Source organism: Phocoena phocoena, chromosome 16 (assembly GCF_963924675.1).
Source record: "Phocoena phocoena chromosome 16, mPhoPho1.1, whole genome shotgun sequence".
Classification (NCBI taxonomy): domain Eukaryota; kingdom Metazoa; phylum Chordata; class Mammalia; order Artiodactyla; family Phocoenidae; genus Phocoena; species Phocoena phocoena.
In genome coordinates, this window is record NC_089234.1 from 33,790,806 (window position 1) to 33,805,515 (window position 14,710).

General features: G+C 37.9%; 1 protein-coding gene across 3 annotated transcripts in view; it reads right to left on the reverse strand.

Moving 5' to 3' along the window:
* EXOC6 (exocyst complex component 6) overlaps positions 1 to 14,710 on the reverse strand; it is a 208,813-nt gene that overhangs the window by 148,474 nt on the left and 45,629 nt on the right. For all 3 annotated transcript variants that reach the window (XM_065894605.1, XM_065894606.1, XM_065894607.1), the window contains exons 2-6: positions 11,632 to 11,803; positions 10,312 to 10,359; positions 10,131 to 10,221; positions 7,412 to 7,457; positions 2,732 to 2,936 (exon numbers count right to left, since the gene is read on the reverse strand). In XM_065894605.1, coding sequence (XP_065750677.1) covers positions 2,732 to 2,936; positions 7,412 to 7,457; positions 10,131 to 10,221; positions 10,312 to 10,359; positions 11,632 to 11,803 — 562 coding nt within the window. The remainder of the gene's footprint in view (positions 1 to 2,731; positions 2,937 to 7,411; positions 7,458 to 10,130; positions 10,222 to 10,311; positions 10,360 to 11,631; positions 11,804 to 14,710) is intronic.

Consider the following 14,710-nt stretch of genomic DNA (forward strand, 5'->3'; position numbering starts at 1 on the left):
TAAAAAGTCTACAAATGATAAATGCTGGAGAGGGTGTAGAGAAAAGGGAACCCTCCTACACCGTTGGTGGGAACATAAATTGATACAGCCACTATGGAAAAAAAAGTATGGAGGTTCCTTAAAAAACTAAAAATAGAGTTGCCATAACATCCAGCAATCCCATACCTGGGCCATATCCACAGAAAACTCTTAATTCGAAAAGATACATGCACCCCAATGTTCACAGCAGCACTGTTTATGATAGCAAAGACATGGAAGCAATCTAAATTTACATCAACAGATGAAGGGATAAAGAACATGTGGTGTATATATATAATGGAATACTACTCAGCCATAAAAAGAATGAATTAATTCTATTTGCAGCAACATGGATGGACCTAGAGATTATCATACTAAGTGAAGAAAGTAAGAAAGAGACAAATACCATACAACATCACTTATAAGTGGAATATAAAATATGATACAAATGAATTTATTTACAAAACAGAAACAGACCCATAAACACAGAAAACAAACTTAGAGTTACCAAAGGGGAAAGGGGGTGGGGGAGAGATAAATTAGGAGCTTGGAATTAGCAGATACAAACTACTATATATAACATAGATAAACAACAAGGTCCTACTGTTTAGCACAGGGAACTGTATTCAATATCCTGTAATAAACCATAATGGAAAAAAAACACGAAAAAGAATATATATACGTGTAACTAAATCACTTTGCTGTAAACCAGAAACACAACACTGTAAACCAACGACACTTCAATTTAAAAAAAAGAAAACAGAGGGACTTCCCAGGTGGCAATTTAAAAAAAAAGAAAACAGAGGGACTTCCCAGAAACACAACACTGTAAACCAACGACGCTTCAATTTAAAAAAAAGAAAACAGAGGGACTTCCCAGGTGGCACAGTGCATAAGACTCCACTCTCCCAATGCAGGGGGCCCAGGTTCAATCCCTAGTCAGGGAACTAGATCCCACATGCATGCCGCAACTCAGAGTTCGCATGCCACAACTAAGGAGCCCACCTGCCGCAACTAAGGAGCCCTGGAGCCGCAGCTAAGGAGCCCACCTACCACAACTAAGACCCGGCACAACCAAATAAATAAATAATTAATTTAAATTTTTTTTAAAAAGAAAATAAAAGCTTCTCTAAAGTAGTCTGTAATACTTGAGAAAAAATCAGGAGTTAGAAAGCATGATGAACACAGCTTTATTTCTATGACATTGTGATTACTGGGGGGTTTTAAAAGCAAACTCTTATAAGTTTTAATTCATTTAAATAATTTTAAAACTTTCTATTGGGCTTTCCTGGTGGCACAGTGGTTGGGAGTCCACCTGCCGGTGCAGGGGACGCAGGTTCGTGTCCCAGTCTGGGAGGATCCCACATGCCACGGAGCGGCTGGGCCCATGAGCCATAGCCGCTGAGCCTGCGCGTCCGGAGTTTGTGCTCCGCAGCGGGAGAGGCCACGGCAGTGAGAGGCCCGCGTACCGCAAAAACAAACAAACAAACAACTTTTTATTACTGAAAATTTCAAATACAAAGTAAACAGATAATGAACTCAAGTTCACATCACCTGTCTTCAACAGTTAATGTTTATACATCCTTGTTTCATCTATGTCTTTACCTACTCACTCCACAAACACCCCATGCATTGTTTACAATTTGTTTTCAGATAAGACTTACATACATTAAAATATACAGATCTTAACTATACAATTTTGACAAGCAGATATACTTTGTCACGGTATAGAACACTTCCATCTCCCCAGAAAGTTCCCTTGTGTCCCTTCCCAGGCAATCTCCCCACCCAGAGGCAGCTACTCTGTTGATTTTTTTTTTTATCCTTAAATTAGTTTTGCCTGCTTTAGAATTGCATGCAAATAGATATAAGTGTGTGCTTTTCTGTGTCCAGCTTCTGTAGCTCAGCATAATGTCTGGGAGAAATTCATTCCTTCTTATTGCTAAGTAATAGTCTATTGCATGAGTATAGCACAATTTGTGTATCCATTCTCCTTTTGATGTCCATTTGGTTTGTTTCCAGTTTCTGGCTAGTTGTGAACAAAGCTGCTGAGCATGGAGCATCGTGAGGATGCGCTTTCATTTCTCACTGGTAAATACCTAGGAGAGTAACTGCCGACTCAAAAGGTAGGTACATTAATTTTATAACTGCCAAATATTCTCCCATTGTTTGCCTTTTTGTTACTGAGCTGTAGGAGTTAATTCAAAGATAATACTTTCAAGTTGCTTCAAAAAGAGAACAATTTATAACCTTAGCATAAAAGGGCTCCCACTTGCCTCTGTGGCTGCCTCTTTTTAGCTAATTTTATACCAAATTTGCTGAAAAGTTAAGGTGATACTACATACATGGGGAAGATTGCTGAGAGATCAGTTGGTGAATCAAGTTAGACCAACTTTACTTAATTAAATAATTAATTAAATAAGGAAAAACTGCAAACAAAAGAAGAAATGCTGATGAAATCCATTCTAAACAAGAATAAGGAAAGCTAAGAAAAGGCTAAAACTAAACAAAAACAAGTATTTTATGTAAGTAGAAAAAGTAAACTTTGGGTATATTCTATAACCTAGATTATTAACTAACATTAAATTATAAGTCTCCTTTTTAAGAATGTATGTGTAAAACTGAGTCACTCTGCTGTACAGCAGAGATTGGCACAACACTGTAAATCAATTATACTTCAATAAATAAATAAAATTCTACTTTTTAGTCTCACCTGTTTCATTGCTGTTTCACCTATTTTGTCAGAATGTTTGCGAATGCTTTCCAAAAAGTCTTTGAGATCAGACATGGAGATTTCTTTAATATCTTCACGGAGCTTAGGAAGATTTTCTATCATTAGCTGACAAAACCGGTATTGACTAACCCGGGGAAAATACACATTCTCTAATTGTTCCATAGTTTTTAGAGCAGAATAATACCTGTGAGAAGTTAAAAAGAACACTCTATAAAAAGTTCTTATTACATTTATTTTACAAGTAAGTCCAAATAATCAGTCCAACACTCCCAACAAAAAGGATATTGTTATAGTAAAAATAAAATAAATAAAATTAACATTTATTTCTATTTACTAAGCACAAACTATAAACCATATGAAAAAGTTGCAGGATGAAAATTCACTAACAAACAACTTCTTTACTTCATTTCATCGAAATCTATAACATCACAAGCATTATCACAGTCATCACAATACCTTAAATGTATATATGTATAATAGTTCCGAAATTTTTAATCAGAATATTTAGTTATTTGATATATGATTTCATGATATCTCTCCCATCCACATCCCCTACCTTCAAAAAAGTACACAGCACAGGTTTAAATCAAATCAAAGTAAAATATATTTTAAGAAAAATATTTTGGAAAATGTTACACTCTTTAAGGCAATTAGAAATAATATTGTGTCACAAAAACCATTTAAAAAGCCATTAATAGGGCTTCCCTGGTGGCGCAGTGGTTGAGAGTCCACCTGCAGGGTACACAGGTTCGTCCCCCGGTCCGGGAGGATCCCACATGCCGCGGAGCGGCTGGGCCCGTGGGCCATGGCCGTTGAGTCTGCGCGTCCGGAGCCTGTGCTCCGCAGCGGGAGAGGCCACAGCGGTGAGAGGCCCGCGTACCGCAAAAAAAAAAAAAAAAAAAAAAAAGCATTGGTTAAGATGGCGGTGTGAGAAGACGTGGAGTTAGCATCTCCCCACAACTAGGGTGCCTGCCAGCCACTGGTGCGGGGCTGTGACGCCCAAGGACATGGGAGTGAACCAGTTGGAGGTAGGGGGACTGAGCGGGGAGGAGAAGTGGAGGCCAGACAGGATCGGTGCCCCTGAGGCCAGGGAGATCTGGAGAGGCAGGTGGGAGGGACTCTCCGGAAGGAGTGGGAGAGGGGCAGAGGGCGATCGCCTGCCCACTGGGCCCGGGGAGCCTGCTGAGCTCCCAAGCCTGTCCCCCCACCTCCAAAACCCCATCCAGGCCACGCCGGTCCTGGGGGCATAGGAGGGAGGCTGGGGAGATCAGGAGAGGCAGCTGGGAGGGGCCCTCCAAGACGGAGGAGCAGGAGAGGAGAGGAGGGTGTTTGCGCCGACCACTGGAGCCCAGGAAGCCTGCTGGGCTCCCAGGTGAGGTCCCCTGCCCTCTGAGACCAGGGGTGGGGGGCACGCCTGGTAACCTTCTGTTCCTTGAGCCTAAGCCCCACCCCCCACAGTCCCCAGGGCCTTTTCCAGACCTGTGGGTCCAGAGCATTGGCCCCACCCACCGCCCATCGCCCTTGCTTAGGCCCCACCCTCCACATCCCAGGCCTCACTCCCCCCCTTTTTTTTTTCCTTTTCCCTCCTCTTTTTTACTATTGTGGTACTGATGTACCTTCCGGTTGTTGATTCATCTATATTTTTATTTTTACATTCTTTCTAACATATCTGTTAGTTTCCTAGTCTTATTTTATTTTTTACTTTGTTATTGTTCTTTTTTTTTTGTCACCCCACGGGGCTTGCAGGATCTTGGTTCACGAGCCCAGGGTTGGGAAGAAGCTCCTGCAGTGGGAGCTCCGAGTCCCAACCACTGGACTAACAGAGACCTTGGTACATCCAACCTGACTTAAAACACTGATATCTGTGTGAAAAAAATAATTTTTTTAAAGAAGAAAAAGAGGGACTTCCCTGGTGGTGCAGTGGTTAAGAGTCCGCCTGCCAATGCAGGGGACACGGGTTCGATCCCTGATCCAGGAAGATCCCACATGCCAGGGAGTAACTGAGCCCATGTGCCACGACTACTGAGCCTGCGCTGTAGAGCCCACATGCCACAACTGCTGAAGCCCGAGTGCCTAGAGCCCGTGCTCCACAAGAGAAGCCACCACAATGAGAAGCCCGTGCACCGCAACAAAGGGTAGCCCCCGCTCGCTGCAACTAGAGAAAGACCGCGCACAGCAACGAAGACCCAATGCAGCCAAAAATAAATAAATTTATAAAACTAAAAAAAAGTTTTAAAAATAAACTCACTAAAAAACAAAAGTAGGTTCACGTAGTACCCAGCACAATGGAAGTAAACAGACCCACCCACATCAAAGCTCACACCAGTAAATTACAGACCACAGATGACAAAGAGAAGATGCTAAAAGAGAGAAAATGTGGGTCACAAACTATGGATGAGAAATCAGAATGACTTCAAACTTGTCAATGGCAAACGTGGAAGGTGGAGGGCATGAAAGATAGGGTGTGTGTGTGTGTGTGTGTGTGTGTGTTATATAATAAGCCTACCTAGCATGCAGATGCAGATCTTAGTTTCTAAATACCATTACTCACTAAAAGGAGCTGTACTTTGGAGGACGGCTCCAGATCTAGGGCAAGAAAAGTACAACATGAGTCTGGAACATCTCACTCATTGTATGATAAGCAAGAAAGCACTCAAAGACAAATGAGGACACAGGAACTGGCTTAAGGGGTTCCCCTAGCCAAGCTGGGGACAATTTGTGCATCAAAAAGAATAAAGAGAATTACAGATTATAACTCATTTATTTTTTAAAAATCTGTGAGTCCATAGTGATAATCAGAAAAACAAAGAGCTAAAAAGAGGAAAAGTTCTTTACATAAAAGAAGTCAGCTAATAAATGTTAAAGGAATGATAGAAGTATAAAAATCACCATTTTGTAACCCCAATGTGATAAGTGACTAAAATAAAAACCCTAAAACCACTGGGTGAAAGATTGTCAAGAAACAGGACTCAAAATATCACCCCCGGGCTTCCCTGGTGGCGCAGTGGTTGAGAGTCCGCCTGCCGATGCAGGGGACTCGGGTTCGTGCCCCGGTCTGGGAGGATCCCACGTGCCGCGGAGCGGCTGGGCCCGTGAGCCATGGCCGCTGAGCCTGCGCGTCCGGAGCCTGTGCTCCGTAAGTGGGAGAGGCCACAACAGTGAGAGGCCTGTGTACCGCAAAAAAAAAAAAAAAAAACAAAAAAAAAATATCACCCCCCACAGATTACATATTAATTGCAAAGAGAAAAATATACCTTTTCTTAAGAGATCTGATAGCCATCCCCTTAAGCAAATGATCAAATTTAGGATAACCTAGAGATAATCTGATAGCATATACCTTCTGATGTCATACACAATACCACTTATGTTGTACTCATGCCAAAAACATGTAATCTGCATCTAATCATGAGAGAATGATCAAACAAATCCAAAATGCCCTGGTGTACAAGACAACTAACCTTTTCTTTGTTTTTCATGAAAAACAAAGAAAAGTGGGAAGACTATTCTAGATTACAGGGACAAAAAAATACATACTAACCAATATTTCAGGAAGGAAAAGAAGATATAAGACATTTGGGGGACAACTGGGTAAATTTAGATATAAATATTAGATTATGAAATATCTGAAGAAATATATAATGCTCCAAGCTTAAAAATAGAGAAGTAATAGTAAAAGTTAGTTATTTAATGACATAAATGTAAATACCAAAATAATTTCTTAAAAGAGGTAAAGGTTTTTGCCCCTAGGAAGGAGGAATGGTGAATGGCAAAAAGGGAAGGTGATGTCTGTTTTTTTTTTTGCAACAAACACACAGAACTATTAACTATTATTGTACTTAAAATATGAGGATGTACAACTTTGATAGATAAAATACAATAAATTAATAATATACACATAAAATAAAAGACGCCTTCAGAATAGATTATGGCTCATGTATTAGTTAGGAACAAAATCATTCTACTAATTAGTACCAATTGGTAAAGACCAATAAAATTCAATGTAAAGCACTATGAAGCAGGACATACACAAATCTGAGTATAAATTTGCATATACTGCGATGTGATAATTAAGCAGTTATTAATAAACGAGAAGAAATGATTATTTCCCTATTTCAAACACATCTCGTTCTGATTTTTCTATGTAATTTAAAATTGTTCATCTTTAAAACATTTTAAACATAATTACATCTAATGCTCCTACAGCAATTCATAAACTACTTTAAATCACTTTATCTTTCATCTGTCATGTATTCATATGTATTATAAAAGAGAACATGAACTACACTAGTCCAGATTGTCAAAATGTAACTACCCACGCTTTGCTTTCACAAAGTACACACTTAGCCTTTGATTGTGTGCAACGTTAACGTGTTGTTAAGTTAATCAATATTTTTTCATTCCTGTTCAGTTGTCTATTTGTTCTTCATCAATATTATCAATCTCTGATATCAATTACAAAGGACAAGGATCCACAAATAAATGGCTAAGGACTGCTTTACTGAATGATCCTGATGGGCAAATTGCATTAACAAAGAATAGTTAAACACAGAAAAGCAAAACTTCAGATGAGTCACTATAATTTACAGTAATTTTATCTATGCTCTCAGTAATAGGAAAAAAAACTCTTATTAAAAATAATTAGGAAAGAAAACAACTCACCTTTTTGCACTCATCTGTTCTTTCAGCTTACTGTACATTTCCAGCACTGCATTAAAAAATATAACTTATTTTAGCTTTCAAAATAAAAAAAATTTTTGAGAGATGAAAATAAAGCAGGGAAGAACATATAAATTCAGTAATTTTCTCCATACCTTGATTTAGGCTTATATTTTCAAATAAAATTTTATACTTCAATTAAATTAAAACATTTTAATTTCTACATATATTGAACATTATATAAATTAATACATTATATTGAACTGGGAACACTTGTACATGCTGACACCTATAACTGAGACATCAACCTAGTAACAATTATCCTAATCAGAAACTTACTATCTCTTCCTGCAGTGGAAGTTTGGATTTTAGTTATTTGAGAGAGAAAGTTGAGCAACAGTGAGATTAATTGATTTTGAGTCAATATACCAAATAAAATAATGCAACTGTGTTACAGCTCATTAAACAAAATTTTACACCAAACGCACAGAGAAACAAAAAACTCAAAAGTTTACAGCGGAGAGTAAATTATAATAAAGGCATAAATAAACATAACAAAGTATCTATACTTGTTTTATCATTTCCCTCGAAGGCTCAGAAATACAATTATTCAATAAAATTGTTATAAGCTTCAGCAAGAAGACACACTGCCACCAAAAAGGTTTTAATGCAACAATGTAGAATACCACTCATCCTTAGTAAAATTTCAAAGTATAAAGTAGGTAAATTACTGTTAGATCATCAAGTCAGCTCACATTTTCCTAGACAAGAGAGATAGACACATTTTTTTTTCAGATTTTTTACAGTCTTATGGCTACTCCCTAGGGGTCTTCAGGTTCACAAAAGATATTGTTTAACTGCCTGAAAAACCATAAAAACTGCAATGGTGGCTATAATGAACCAGTCCTAACTCTGCAGACTCTATATATATCTCTATCAAAGTCCCTTTATTGCAATGCAATATATCTCACATTTTCCAATCAAAGCATTACAGTGAACACATAACCTAGGAAAGAGCCTAAAAAACTGCTGCTACAAGTATAAACTTTCTTTGAAGTCTCCTGTTTTATCTCAACAATTCGTGTAAATTTCACAACTGCCTTATATTATTTCCATATTGTTTTCATATAAAAATAATGCTTTCCTCAAAAATAATTAACTAATACACCAGGAAAATGCATTGTTTACCCTGTGACTTCTTATATCCTCTCATACTCCTCTTAACCTAAGGAGGAGTTAGGCAGTTGTACAGTAATGGCTTTCTTGTCTTTATTCACATTAGATGGTGGGACCCTTCAGAGCTGGGACTATATCATTTTCAACTTTATATTTCCAATATCTACCATAATGCCTGACACAAAAAAGTAGGTATGAGTGTATAATTAGATAGAAGGATACATGGAGGAAAGGAGGTAGTGGTTCTGGATGTAGCTGTTAAGAACACAATGTTGACATGAACTCAGATTTCCTGTCCAGCCTTGACAGTAGCAGTAAAAAAAAAAATCTAGCTTCTACTTCCCTTTATTTCTCTATTTCAAATAGCCCACTAGGGTTGAATAAGCTGAATTTACTCTTTCTTATTCCATCAGTACCCAATTTTTTAGGCTTATTACCATTCAGGGACAAAGCATTCAAACCTAGAGTGTGTTCATGACTATTTCAGTGTATCTGATGGTGACAAAGAAGTATTATTAAGCATTACTATAAAGGAAATAGGTTTCTCAACCCTAAAACCTAACATAATAAGCAGACATTTTATTTACTCAAAGTTAATGTGCACATATCCCTGGTCCATTAGAAATTAAGATGAGCAGAATTTCAGTGATTCTAAAACAAAAAAGAAAAGCTTTATTCTCACAAGTCAGAAAACAATTTTTTTAGCTAATAAAATATGCTAACAGTTTATGTAATTTGTAGTCTAAGCTAAATTTACATTATATAAATATTATACAAAGCACCTTATTCTATTGCCCTGGATATGGAGGTTCAGGTTCCTTCCAAAAAAAAAATAAGTTAGAAATGGGACACTGAGATTTAGCTTACTATATTAAAAAAGGATGTCATATACCTGTTTCCTTTTGTTTGAACAGGGTATATCCAGGTAAAGAAAGTATTGGTTAGTTTCTTCAGAATTTATTTGATGTCCCAGGAATATGTGAGCCCTAACAGAGACACCAGAAACTCAGAAACCTAAAAAGTCAGTCTTCCCAAAATATAAGAGGAAAGGCAAGACCGAAAAAGGGAAAAGATCTAGCACTTTTGGATGTTTTCTTATTAGCAAAATGAAATTGTGACCAAAGGCAAACCTACTTAAGTGACAAAAAGAAAACAATGGAAAACTAAAGGTAAAAAAATTAGGCAAATTAGGAAAATGAAAGAAAATGTAATCAAAAGACACTCTCTCCATGGGAAAGTATTCTGAGGGGAAAAAAGGCAGGGGGTGGGTTGGGGAGGGACAAAGGGCAAACTAGTTTGAAAGGAAATGGAAAGGTAGAGGTTGTTCTAGGAGACTGATGTGACAGATCATCAAATAGGGGCCTTATAATAAGGAAAACCATGAAAATTCAGGGAATAAAGTAGATAAGAAAGAATACCATGGGCTCTTGGGGGGGGGACAATCACCAAGTAATCTGTAATACCTATAATGAATAATGACTATACACTACCATTAAATTACAATTTCACCAAGTTGAACATTACATTATAGACAAGTTTAACTTACCTGGAAGGCATAACTGCAATTTTTCTATTACAGTTGTAATATTCCTCTGCTGAATTCTACATCGAATAATATCTTCTGTTTGGACTATCACCTTAAAAAGAAGAAATGTCCATATTTTAAAATGAACAGTTAAATTGCATCCACATATTGAATACACACAAAAAATGTATCATTTTCTCACCTCCTTTCCAGCATCTTGAAATCTTCGGTTGGTATCAGTAACTTGCACCTTAAAAATAATTTCACCTTAGTTAGACAAATACGCATAAAACTGCCCTGATGTAACTGCTCACCCTTGTAATCAGATCATGCTTCATGAGAAACTTAGAACAAAGAAATGCAAATTCAAATTAACTCTACAGCTTGAACTTGAACTTTTGATTGAAAAGGGCTTTTGTTAACTTCAATTACTTATGACAGTTCTTTTTAACAGATTCTGTGGCAAACTTCTCAAATTTAATCCAGATTTTTGAACTTTACTTGCTTCTCTAAGTCTGTAAAACAATTCAAATCACTGACCCAGTTGACCACTGGTCCCTTTTTGATAACTTCAATGAGGTCTATGTGCCATTCATTGTCTGTAGGAAATGGTGATTGCATTTTATGGTAATTAAACATTCATACTTTGCTGAATGCAAACACTGGGTGGTTGATTAACATCAAACACGGAAATCTCAATCCACAGCAACATTTTAATGCTGCAGGTGCAGGCAAAGCTCAACCTCAAATTTTCCCACATATTAAGTGACTCATTAGGTCATCATAGTAAGGAAGCACATTCTGGTTTATTAAAAATCTCATTAATTTCTGAACAAAGATGCTCAGTGACCTCATTGATGCTGTATTTGGTCTCTTGTTATCTGAATATCCTTTATATAATGGTTTTCTAATCATAACCTCTGGTGAACCAGGGTCATTCTGTCTGCTAAGCTCTCCAAATGTAAAGAAAGATAAATAGGACAATTCTTATAACTAAATATTTTGTATTCTGACAGAACAAATCCAGGTCTCATTTAATAAATAATGTTTTTGCTGTGTGGCAGAAAATGTAGACCAACTTTCCTTAAGAAAACTACACATTGCTATTAAACTAAGAAAAAACAGTTTCACTATTATTAAATAACTTTGAGAACACAATCATTTATAGTAAGTTTTTAGAAGTTTTCAGAAGATAGCTTTTTATCAATATTGTACTAATCGTCACTTTAGAACTCTAAAACTCCAAATGAGGACTTTCATTGTGTGAATTTTTTGAGTTCAATTCCCTGCATGGAAAGATATCCTGTTAAGTCAATGCATTACTTGGTTTACAAAAAAAAAAGAAAAGAGAGATTACTCCTGTCATTAGCATGACAACTGTATTAATAGAGCATTCCCAAATATGTACACTAATCCACTTCTTAAAAATAGTGCATTTAATAATGATTTGTAAATATGCACTATAAACTAATACTTGAGTAATTTGAGAGCAAAGGTAAATAGAATTTTAACTATTTCTTACCTTCAGTTTTTCTGCATCAGTCCTTACTTTAAGGAGTTCTGTAATAGCATCTACAAAACCCTGATGATGAAAATTACACATCTTTTCAATTTCCTTGTCATGATTACGGATACAAGCATCTAACTTTTCCATAAACTTCTTGTGTGCATTCGGTTGGTCATCATACACAGACCTGTATATATACAAAAAGAAAGCTAACATTAACTTCCCAGTTCACCAAAATTTACTCTTTATTAAGCCCAATCTCTGCAAGAGCTGATATCTTAAAATAAAATCTCTGAAGAAACTAGGTTGATAGTACTGACATTAATAGAAATAATTTGGGTGGAAAATACTTAATTTCTTTTTAAACATGTTAATATTTAAAGAGCCACACAGCCCTCTAGATATATCACTAGGCATCTGGAAATAAAAGTCTGAGATTCAGGAGATGAGTCTTCAAACATACTAGTGCTCAAAAAACAATCACTAAGTGAATGATGAAGGAATGAATGAACAAACTCCTGATTTCTACAGCATTTACTATGTGTCAGGACATATTCTGAGTGCTTTATATATTAACTCTTTAATCCTCATAACAAGCCTGTAACGTACTATTGTTATTACCCTTGCTAATTTACAGATAAGTTACAGATTATGTAACTGTCATAAATTCCACAACTAGCAAGTGACAGCTAGTTGCTAGTTGTGGAATGAACATGTATATGGGATATGAATCCTGGTAATCTGGCTCCAGAGTTCATATTCCCAAGTACAAGGCCATACTGCAATCACCCCAATGTTCTCTGAACATGACGTTTGCACTCCTACTGTATCTTAGCTCCTGCTGTCTCCACATTGAGGGACTTCCCCATCCACCATGAAGGAAAGGATTAACCTTTCCTATACAGGTCTGTATATATACAGGATTAACCAAAAAAAGGTTTGGCCCTTGCTCCCAACTCCTGGGCGGTTAGCCTTTGGAATGTCATGCCTGATAGATGCCTTTGTTTACTTGGGCGCCTTGGGCAATGCCAAATAGTCTAAGCTAACAATGTGACTTACAATGTGATTTACAGTTGATGGGGGCATGGGACCACATGGTATGAGCTCTAGAGGGGCTGAAGATTAAGGTCAGCAACTCAGGCAGTCAGCTGTGCCTATGGGACCAACCCCCAGTAAAAGACACCATGGCTTGGGAGAGCTTCCCTGGTTAGTAATACTCCATGACTGTTACCATGCATCATTGCTGGGGGAAATAAGTGCTGTCCACATGACTCCAGTAGGAAAGGACAATTGGAAGCTCCCTGCTGGAACTCTCCTAGATCCTGCCTTCTCCTGTTGTTAATTTTAAACTGTATCTTTTTAAAAATTAGTATTTTATTTATTTATTTAGGCTGCACTGGGCTTTTGTTGCAGCGCGCGGGCTTCTCTAGTTGTGGCACACAGGCTTAGTTGCAGTATGTGGGATCTTAGCTCCCCAACCAGGGATCAAACCCTGGGCCCCCTGAGTTGGGAGCACGGAGTGTGAACCACTGGACCATACTGAACCTGAAAGCAGTCTTGGGGACCTCCCAAAAGTGTGTGCCCCCATCTGTTGCCCATGGTTTGAGGTTCAGTTCAAGTCCCATTTCCTCCAGCAGGCCTTTTTCAATCATTTCCATGCCAAGTAATCTTTTCATCTGTAGGACAGACAAAAAGTCAGTCTGCTCACTCTGACACGTTATATACAAATATTTCTTTACATTGTAACTTAAATGTTTCAAGTATATGTCATATATTGTGTTTCTCCACAAAGACCATAAGCTTCTTGAGGGCAGCCTCCATGGGGCAGATTTTTAGTGAGCACCTGTTATAACACTAGACACAGCAATATAAGGTTGCGATCATTAAGAACTTGGGCCTTCAAGAGCTAAGCTAGAACTAGGCTCTGATCTTGGATATCTTCTCTTTTCTACCTATACTGTCTCTAGATCTCACCTAGACTTGGAGTTTTAAATTCCATAGACACTGTGACACCTCCCAAATTTATATTTCTAGGCCTGACCTCTCCCTTGAACTTCGAACTCATGCATCACTCCAACTGGATATCTGATAAGCATCTCAAATATGTCCAAAATGAATTCCTATCTTCTTCCCCAAACCCTGGTCCTCCCACAGCCTTCCCTCATCTTAGTAAACTCCATTATTCTAGTTGTTCAGGCAAAAAAACCTTGAAATCATCCCTGACTATTCTCTTCTCTCACCTCCCCACCTAAACAATCCAGCCACATCTCACTACCTCCACTGGTATCACCCTGCACTAAGCCAACAACGTGTCTTGCCTAGATTATTGCCAACAGCTCCCTAACCAGTCTCCTTGATTCCACCCTTGTTTCCCTTCAGTCTGTTCTCAACAAAGTAGACAAAATAATCCCACTAAAATATAAGTCAGACCCCATGTCTCTCTTCTGCTCAAAACCCTATTTTTCTTTCAGTAGCCTATAAAGCCCTACATAATTCTGCCCCATATTATCACAATTACCTCACTTCCTAATACTTTACTTATTCCACGCCAGCAACACTGGACTCCTTGTGGTTCCTGAAACCCACCAAGCACATTCCTGTCCTACGCTTTGCACATGCTGTTTCCTCTAGCTGGATCACATTTCTCACACATGGCTGTCTCCCTCTCCTCCTTCAGGTTTTTGGGTCTCCTTCTTGATGAAGCCCTTTCTGGCCACAATATCCACATTATAAACACACACACACACACACACACACACACACACACACACACTTCCCTTTCCTGCTTTTTTTCTAAAATAAAGGAATTTACTTTGTCACTGCATCACTCGTACCACTATTGAATATACTCTATTTCACACTTTTATTTTCTGTCTTTGCTCACTGGAATGTAAGTTGCAGGAGGGCAGAGAGTTTTTGTCAGTTTTGTTCCCTGTTGTACACCCAGCCCTAGAATACAGCCTACCATGTAGCAGGTGGTCAATAAATAATTGATAGATGGACAGATGGATGGATGGAATCAAAAAGGACACTTACTAGCTGTTCAACCTCAGATAAGCCATCCAACTTCTCTAAAACCAAATTCTCTCAACAA